Source organism: Drosophila takahashii, chromosome X (assembly GCF_030179915.1).
Source record: "Drosophila takahashii strain IR98-3 E-12201 chromosome X, DtakHiC1v2, whole genome shotgun sequence".
Taxonomy (NCBI): Eukaryota; Metazoa; Arthropoda; class Insecta; order Diptera; family Drosophilidae; genus Drosophila; species Drosophila takahashii.
Window position 1 is genome coordinate 1,256,924 of NC_091683.1, and position 10,390 is coordinate 1,267,313.

The 10,390-nt window shown below is 39.1% G+C and overlaps 1 protein-coding gene across 1 annotated transcript; it reads left to right on the forward strand.

Annotated features, from left to right (window-relative positions):
- Positions 1 to 8,411: 8,411 nt before the first annotated feature.
- LOC108063806 (uncharacterized) lies at positions 8,412 to 9,056 on the forward strand. Its single transcript, XM_017151017.3, has one exon. It carries the CDS (start codon positions 8,524 to 8,526, stop codon positions 8,920 to 8,922), a length of 399 nt encoding a protein of 132 aa, XP_017006506.3. The 5' UTR covers positions 8,412 to 8,523; the 3' UTR covers positions 8,923 to 9,056.
- The last annotated feature ends 1,334 nt before the right edge of the window (positions 9,057 to 10,390 follow it).

Sequence of the window (10,390 nt, forward strand, 5' to 3'; positions counted from 1 at the left end):
AGACATGCAGACAACAGAACAGAACAAAAAAAAGGAAAAGGCAGGATGTGTATTCCAGTCAGGACATCCATCCATCCAATATTTGGCTCACTCACTTACCCGCTTTCTGTTTTCTTCCGATTTCTGATTTCTGATTTATTACAGTTCGCCCATTGAGAGACAATTAAATTGGCCGCTCTTCGCTTTAAGTAGACTTCAAGGATACAAGGATACCTGGCAGTCAGCAGTCGGCAGTCCGTTTAAAAATATGTTGGAAAAATATAAAACCCATAACAAGAGCAAAAACAAGAGACAGGTGAGCGCAAAACAAAAAACAAAAACTTTCCGTACACAAACACGTAACCAGAACCCAATTTTGTGGCCAATGAAAGGACTCTGCGAGGAGGTGGTCAGGGGTACAATACCGAGATACAATCCACACACATCCAGGATATGTGGTACAGTACACGGAAAAAAAATAAAAAAGGACAGCTCGTTATCAATTTGATACTCGCAGGTCAAAGAGATATTTATTTCAGTTGTTCGTATATTTTTGATGAGTGAATAAGAACAAAAAATTCAAAAATACTTTACATCTCTCGCACGTCGAAAACAAACCCAGATAATATTTTTATCTATTTATTTATAGTCGTTTTTTGGTGGGACTTCATAGCACTTTTGGGCTAAAAATATATTGTTGCATGCAGGCACCTTTTTTTTACAAAATTAATCTGATTAATATATTTTTTCCCGTTATTTTGACATTTTCGTCTTATCAAATCATTTTTTTGTTAAAGTCATAAAATCATAAGAAATTTTCTTTTTCTGTATTGCAAACAGAAATTGACAATTTTGCATAATAATGATAAATTTTACATGAGCATCGAGCTGAAATAGTTTTTCCAAACGATCTCTCTCTCGGCTCCTGCGGGCATAGGGAGTTTTTTTTGTGGGTTTTTTTTATACCTGCCCAAAGGACACGTGTGTGGTGGGTAATCTTATCAGAACGTCCCGCCCCGAAATCTCCTTAACTAGCAATTGGATATTATGTGAGATTTGCGACACCAAAATGGCAGAGAGATAAACTGCAAAATGAAATGCCAAACGACGAAAGGATGGACAACAAAAAAAAAAAGGAACACCCAGGACATTCGCCGCATTCGAATGCAAGGCACGCTCCACAGGATCCCCGAACGGACCAATTTTTCGCCACACACACACAGGGGCGGGGGTGGGTCAAAGGGGGGTCATAGGTGGACGGGTGGGGATGGCAAGGGTTAATGGTCCGGCTGCAGGGAAAAAGTTGATTTACTTTCATTTTGCCATCGACACACTCTCTCTTATTGCGATGGAGTGTTTATCGATGGTTTAATTATAAGTGCGGAGCGGGTTAAACCGACATAAATTAGCCCCACAAAAAGCTGGGGTAGAAGCGTCAGGGTAAGGTTAGGACGAAAAAAGAAAACCAATTAAGGATATCTAGCTGAAAAGTTGTTCAGAGCAAATAACTTATATGGCCCACTGATAAAAAAAAGTGGCCATTTCAAAGATTTCGTATTTCATTTAAATAGTTTAATACGAGAATAGTAAATTTTACAATTATAGCTAATGTTATTATGACTATTTTGGAATCTAGTATTTCTAGTATTTTCTACATTATTCTGAAATGTATTTCATAGCTTTGTATTTATTATGCAGATATTTATGTGTCCTATTCCATTTTTTGTAGTATCTAGTATTTTCTAAATGAAATTAATTTATTTAATTTCTTCGAATGCGTTATACAGATTTTTATTTGTACTACTCCATTTTTTTCTCAGTGCCTTGGAATCATCAAAATAACATTTACTGCTTAAGTGTTTGTTTTAACTGCCACTTGATTTTTATCCAGCTCATTGGTATTATTAGCTGTTTATCAATACTACCGCGTAATTAATTTGTTTTTTCGCAGCGATTCAATCACTTGTTTTTTACACACTGTTTACTTTTCAAGCTTTTTTGCGTTCCCTAATTGATGCCACTTCATTTTCGTTTGAAATTTTAAAATTAAAATATGCCATTGAGGACTTGAAATTATTATTATTTTTAATATCCATATCAGTTAAATCAATCAATCAGATAAAAAACAAAATCAGTAGTACGGGAATTCTTTAAACCACTGTGCCAAAATTCGGACACTCGACACTTGTGGCACGAGTGGGTGGCAGAGGGAGGAAAAGTGGGTAGTGGGCGGTGGGTGGTGATGGGCGGGCACGTACACATGAGCACGCAGCGACAGGTGGAAAAAAAGGGTAAGGGAAAAAATGTTTTTGGTTTCGTGCGCTCTGCAATTGCAGTTTACCTGCTGATACATATTTTGTGCATTGGCTTTAGCTGCCACCCCCCTCCCATTTTGCGCCCCTCCGCCCCTGGGCTCTTCTTTTTCTCCTGGTCTTCCATCCCTGTTGCTCTTTATTGCTGCTTACATATATTTAACAATTTCGTATGCTCGTGTCTGTTTGTGTATGTCCTGCATGCTGTTTGTTTTCCTCCGTTGTAGCCCCCCCTACAGGCCCCGCCCCTGTTTGCTGCTCCTTTTTTTCGGGGGCTTTCGGCCGTTCTGCCTTTTGGCTCTGCTTTCTGTTCTGTTTTCTCTGTTTGCTGTCAGTAGGTAAAAATTCCAATAAATAATTGAAATGGCTGTTTGTTATAGCCCCCTTTGAAGCCCCCCTCAAACGCACGTCCATGTCCATTCGCCTTTTGTCCGCTTGATGTTTTTATATATGTACATCTTTTGTGACGCATCTCGAAAGGTTCGGGCTTGGGTTGGAGGATACGCGGTTGGCATTTTTATTACCCTTGCTTGCCCCCTCAACGCAAAAAAGAAATCCCCACTCAAAAATGCATAGAAGAAATTATGCAAAAATTGCAATTGCCATTTTTTGTGTGTCGCTTTATTAACAAATCGTTAAATTTCCAATAAATCAGCCAACCTTTTGCTTTTCAACCGCAACAGCAATGTAATTACGCGAATTCTTCAGCTTTACACAATCTAATATGTACTCTCTGGCCAATCTACTCTGTTTAATAATCCCTATCGACAAGTGAAAAAAACTTTCAGATCGTAGCATTCATTAAAATGTTATAAGCAATTAAAATGAAAGGCCGCGTGCAAGCAGTCGCTTTATTAACAATTTGTTTAATTTCCCCGTAAAGCACCAGCTTAAGCGCCACCTTTGCTTTTGAACCACCGTCAACAATGTTATGACCAACCACTTGGCCAACAATACTTTTGTTGCACCCTCTTAGGGGCTACCACCTGAACTTTCCCCCCATTTTTGTATTTTTTTTCCCATTCGCAGACTGAGTTGGAGACACAATGGTTTATGGATTCGAGCGAGAGGGGGTTGTACTACGTGATTTATCTGCTGGTAAAGAAAGCAAACCGTACCCGAAAACGACAATATTTTTGATAGTCATGACCCCAAAAATGTTCGTTCAGCGGGTAAAAAATGAAGAGACATAAAATCGGGCTAGTTTACCCAGCCCCACCAACCCCACCCCCAAAAACTCAAGAAAGGAGTGCGTTTTTAGTGCATAAGTTTGCCGCAATGATAAGTCGAAATGAAGCGAAAGCAACTTCAAGAAAAAGGGGGGCTAAAAGGGGGCTTTGGTCCAACCAACCGGCGAACGGAAAGCCAACTCGCTGATTTATGAAAGCATAGCGAAAGTTTCGCCCCGAGTCTTGCAGTTTAGCGCCTGGCAAGTGATAAACTGCAATGACTTTAAAGTTGCGACGCCGCGGGCTGCGATTCGCTTATTAGATTGTATTTGATGACCGTTGGAACCACCCATCCATCCAACTATCCAACCACCCACTTCCTTCGAGTGCAGCGAAGAGGGGAGAGGAATTGAACCTAAAAGGTCACCAGGGAGAAGCTGTGTGAATCAGCAGTGAGGAAATCGTGAGAAATCATTTTACATCAGATCAATTGAATTGGCTGGGGTACGACACTTAAGACGACAGATATAAAATTCCATATTAACTCCATGCGAACTATATTCAAAAGTACGAAAGGGATTTGTTATACCAATTACTCGAGCTGATTGATATCATCGGAAAGTAGAAGAAAATTTAAAAATCGGACCATTTAATCAAAAGTTATGAGTAAATAATGGTTGCGCGCTTGCAAGCAGTGCAAGCAGTCGCAGTCAAACTTCCCTCTTGTTTCAATATTAGTATCAGATGCAAATGTTTTGATCTTTTGGTAGCAATAAAGTTAGCATTAAGCACATGCTTAAGTGATTGCGGGTGAATTACAAGCCCTCCGAAATATAATGGTGACCCGATGTGTAAATTATTTACAAACCATTAAAGGGGCGTCCAGCTCTCGGCACTGATTCCCCATCGACCTCAAAGTAAACAGCCAAAGTGCTTGGCACTTTGCAAGCTAGCTGCTAAGATCGTCTCAAACGGTGACCTCAAAACGGTGACCCCGAACCGGAGAGAGAACCAAGAGCCAGAACTTTGCCAACTAGGAAATCTCATTAATTTAGTCATCTTACTGCTTTTGTAGTGCAAATGAGGCGGCACGGCACAAAGTTCACGTTCCTGCGGTGCCAGCAAAAGCCTCGGGGACCTCTTCTCGGACCATCCTATCACTGAAGTACACGGCAAGAAATCTCTATCGCCAGCTGTTGTGGGATTCCTTCAAATTTTATTGATTTATTTAATAATAAATTCCCCATGGCCAAAAGCAAATGCTTTTGCCGAAAAATGTGGCTAATTTGATTTGGGCGCAGTAAATCAGTAAATCAAATACGCATGTAAATGTCAGCTATTTATTAGTGGCTCTGTTTATTTCGAGGGCACAAATTAGCTGCAATTATCGTGTGTATATGACCGTTCATTTTTGCAATTGCAAAAATAGTTTTGGCTATTAAACAGACAAATAAAAAAATAGTTATGGTAATTGTAAAGGTTTTGTAGCCTTTAATTAGAGAGATTAAACTTTGTAATTATTAGACATAAAGCGAACTTAGTAAAAATAAAATTGTTTCTCAAAATATTAAAGATTTATTTAAGTTTGAATATAATTTTGAAAATTTGAGAACAATTTTGTCTTGAATTAAAGAAAATCGAATATATAGAATACGTTTTTGTTTATTATTAGACGTCGTATTATATGCAATATTTTGTTTGCATATAATCCAATGCCTATGGTTTATAAAATATTTCTTATGTGATTTAAGGCATATATTTGAACTAGAACCTTAAAATTTCTGATAAAATTATTTACAATTTAAAAGTCCAATTATTTTCTCTCTCTGCAGTCCATTCCCGATGGAACTTTCAGCGTCATTCCGACGACGGATGGACTTTGGGATGAGTGTCTGAGTGGGCGTGGGACTGCGTCTAGGGCCAGGACTCCATGACTCCTGGCATCTGGGCATCTCCAGGCATCTCCTGGCTCCTCTGGGCTCCTCCAGGTTCAATGTCCGCCCACTTTTGTGCGGTGCGGGATACGTGACAGGTGGCACCTGGAGCAAAATCCTCGGCGGGCACACCACCGTTCCACTTGAGTGCACTCCTCCGTGCGGCCCGTTTATGGAGGCCGCTGTCAAATTAATTGGCTTTTCCGGCTTCTCTCTTTAGCTTCGACTTGGACTTGGACTTGTAGTCATAGTCTATCGTCTAGAGTCTGGCCTGTGGTCGCTACTCCGCTCGACTTTTGCGACTTTTCTGGCTGACAAACTCATTTCCTCGAAAGTTGCGGTCTTCGATTTGGCCGGATGCCGGCTAGTCGACCGAATTGGGGACCTTGTCGTTTCGCTTGTTTTTTTCTACCCAGCATTTTTGGCCGGTATAAAATTGGGCCAGGCTAGGCGGCCAGTCTTTTGATCGCAGGACCCTCGCATCGCAAGGACCATCCATCCATGTCCAAGTCTTGAGTGCTGCCAAGTCCTTGAGTTGTTTTTAGACTGCCTCCAGCCACGTTTTGATTGCCTTGCCCTGCTCTTCTCCTCTTTGAAAAACGGGGGAAAAACACAATGCTTACCGGCTTCGCCAACTGAGTTGAGTTATTTTCGATCTCATTTTGCTCATTGCGATTGAGTTCTTTACATTTTGAGTGATTCTTTTCTAGAAATTTCGCACTCACTTTGAGTTAAGTTGCGTCCCAAAATTTCCCCTCCTTTTTGGGACTTTGTTGATAAGGGGTGGAAATAAAGGGAAATTCTGGCAATGGTTTTATGATATTTGACCAATTTACATATTTTTAAAAATAATATTCTAGCCTAATAATAATTTGTAAAAATTTACCAGTGCAAGACCCTGTTATTATATCTTGTAAGATGTTATTAAGGTTTTGAAAAATACGTTACTGGTCTTTAAATGTAGGTATATTTCTTTTGTATATTACAAAAATATTCTGAGATGATTACAAAATCCATCTATCGGCAAAATAACTTTATCATAACGTGTACTAAAACATCGGGTTAAAGTCTTTACTTACTTTACTGTACTGGTATACTTTTGTATAAAAAGTTATATAAATGTTTCAATTTATAAAAAAGATGAATGTACTAAAAAGTCGGGTTCGAGTCCTTGCTGACAAAGGCAGTGATATGTATAAGAGTTTTGTAGTATAGTAACTTTTCTAGAAAAATTAAAGGGGAAAATATGCAAAAACATATAAATAAATTTCAGGCTACAGAAAGATTTAAAAAAGACACATTTAGTCTTATTATTTTTTTTCTTTTTATTTTTCTTTTCAATATAAAACACCTTTCAAATAATTACACTTTAATAATAAAGAAACTGAGATGAGCTTTTCTTAAAACTTAAACTTTTTTACACAAAATGGGTTGCAAAAAAGGGAAAACAGGTGCTTTAGAACTTTTTAAATTTTATTATTTTTTTTTTTACAAATTTTTAAAAATTGTATTACTGTCAATTGATTTGATTTAGGTTTCTAAATTATTCTTACCATATTTTATGTTTAAACAAATAAACTGATGACCCTTAAGCGAATGCATCCGTAGTGAAAGTTTACCAGCAATCCTTATTTTAGAGGCACCTCCGCCTCCTATTCTTCTTTTTCTTAAATGCGAAACAGGAAACGACCTTGAGTGCGTGGACCGAACTTCCGGTTTTGGGGGAGGTCTCGGTCTCGTCCCTGTCTGCAAAATCTTCACCAGAGATCCCAAGAGCGAGGATAATATTTTCCTGCTTCCTGGCCTTCTTCTTCGTCTTTTTTGTTTTTGTTGCATGTGCCGCGGAAACGGAAGCGGAAGTAATACGCCCACACACAGTGAAAGCCAGGTGGCATTGAATTTAAGCTAGTAAGCTGGCAAGCTGGAAAGCTGGCAATCTGGCAAGAGTTCATCAAGATCTCGTATCACATTAACTGGGTCATGGAATACCACATTTTTACGGTCGCATCCTCGCCGACCCCCCTTTACCCAAAAAAGCCGGGATATTAAGTGTGAAGGCGGTCTGCGGTATTAAAACTTTTTCAATTATAAGCGCTTTTACCCCAGATAAAGCAAAAGAAATTAAAGAGGTTCGCAACTTGTAGTACCTCTTAATCGCCAGTGACCATTCAGGCTACAACTTTTACCGCATCCACTTAACATCCCTTAGTTTCACAACCTTGAGGAACAAAGTCAATAATTTCTTAGTTTAAATCGTTGCTAATCGCACATTTTAACCTGGATTATATACCCCCGAAAACTCCGACGAGGGTACTAAAAATTACCTTAGAGACCGCATCAGATTTCAGAGATTTCACCGCTTTGTCGCACATGTCGGCTACGTTATTTAATTGAGTATTTCATTTGACATTCACTGTTGCATTTATGTTTATGACTGCCTTTCGAATTTATTTCACAACAAATTTAAATTTACATTTTCTTGTACTTTTCACCAAGAAAGTCGGATGAAACTAGAAACTAGCAATACCATCAGTTTCTAAAGAATGACCACCAGTTTTTCTGGGTTTAATCTGAAGCATAAGAATAAAGTTAAATTGTGAGGATAAATTCACAGGACATTTCTCCGCACTTCCGAGCTGCCATTCCGGGGTCGCATTACAACGTGGACACTGAGCACATAATGCAGGGTCACAAATCACGTGTCAGTGGTTGAGTGGTGCACAGAAAACAAATGTTTATTATATAGAGATTTTTAAAAAATAATATAAAAGCACAAAAAAATTATGTGGTGCACAGAAAAAAAAACATTTCCTATGTGCGCTACTATGATTAATATAATGACTTTAAAAACACCCAAATAAAATGTATTCGTCTTATAAAATATTATAAACTTAAAGCTAGATCTTGAAATATATTCGCATTCCGAAATTTATCTAAATATATTGAGAAAATATCGGAAATATCGATAATTTTCTAGCTCTAATTAAGGCACTAGAATCAAGCAGGCAGCTCCAACTCTTTCCGAGCATCGAAACAAAACGGTGAAACAGTGTTTCCCCCGTCCCCAAAAAACATCAGCCAGCATATATATTTGTGAAATACAAAACCCCGAAAAATAGAACAAATTGGATGATGGCCGGTCGGCAGGTGGAGGTGGCCAGTGATCAGTTATCCACCGGTGGCAGTTGTGGTGGGGACCCAGCTGGGACCAAGTTGGGATTCCTGACCCGTTTGGACCGACTGCTCCGCCGCTGGCTCCCAGGATACAGTTTCATTCGCGGCAAGCGCCGTTCGCCGTCGGAAACCTCGATGGCCGGCGGCGGAGGAGGCCAGCAGAAGGCACAGGGACTCAGAGGAGGCAGGAGGAGGCAGGTGGATGACAGGAAACAGGAGGTCTATCTGGACACTGGCATAGCCAAGTCTGAGTTCTGCGTCCAACTGGAGACCCTGTTGCGCCAGAAGCTGCTCCAAAAGCAGCAGGCATTGGCATTGGAGCAGCAGGAGCGACGGAATAACGAGCACCCATAGATGGCCATTCCTTTTTTCATTTCTATACATATGTATTCGTTATATATTTTTCATACCATCCATCAATCAATCAATCGAGGCGCCTCATTAAAATTAATTAGAAATAATGACCGGCAAAACCAAGAGTTGTCTGTTTTCCCCACAAAAGAGATTCCCCAGGGAAACCTTTTCCACTTTCCCTCAAAAGCAATTGTTGCCTAATGCTAATCAGTCAACAACAACAATTTAATCGCTTATAATTGCCAAGTGCAGAGAAGCGATGGTAAAGGTCAACTTTAAAATACCCTGAAAAAATAAATTTAAAAATTATTCCTACATAATACATTTATTTTTGGAAAAGACCACTGCTTCTTTAAAATACCCTGAAATTACATAGACTGTTTAACTTTTATTTATAGCTTAAATACATTTTGCATTTTTTGCTAGTTAATATATTTATTTTTGGAAAACTCTACAAATAAATATTTTATTTATTTACAGGACAAAAGGACAAAAAGCTGAGCTCCAGGTGAGTGAAGATCTTTATAAGCACTTGAAGAATCGATTTAGTATTTGTCAATTACGATATTCTCAATGGGTTCGACAACAATTATGTGCGTTATTCAGTTTGTTGAAAGGGGGGTCGTAATGCCAAAAGCCCTGCTAATGTCCATGGCATTAGCATAGGGTCTCTTCTATACTCTCCACAAAGCCCTCAACCGCTAAACTCCGAGCCCCACTCATCATTCTCAGCATTCGAAACAAAAACATAACGTTTACGCACTGCAAACCAAACAGTACGAAGTGTATCTAAACATGTGTGAGTGGCTGAGTGGGTAAGTGGGGAGGAAGGGCGGAAGGGGCGTGTCTGTCCTAAGGGATGGCATCATAATTTTGCTGGCCAAGCACTTGAGCACTTGACCATTAACGTAACTTTTGTCTACGTAGCTTTCTCAAATACACAGAGGGAAAAAAATGAAATATATTTAAAACATAATAATCTTATAATCCTAAAGAATTCGCGGTTCAAAATTTTTAGCTAAATTTAAAATAGATAGGTACATTAAAATACAACATAAATTTACAAAATACAAATTACTTGTCCCACATCTAACATTTCAACTTAATAATATCTGATAGTCCTGAAGAATTCGCGTTTTTAAAAATAAATAGAAATATATTAAAACACAACATAAATATGATAAATTGCCCCACATTTAAACAAACACAAATCCCAGATATTCTTTCTCGAAAAAAATAACAATTTGAGACATTTTTGTATGTGCACGAGCTCACATTGTTGACAACTAAGGGGTTTTGATGGGGGGATGATGGTCCGTCCGGTGGTCAAGTGGAGTATTCCGGGAACGAACCGCAGCTGGACCGCAATCTGTTCAGCTCAGTTCAGTTCAGTCATTCCCCCGGGTTTGGGTTCCCTTTCAATATTTGTGCTCTCGTCGTTGGCAATCGGGGATGTCAACAAAAGTGT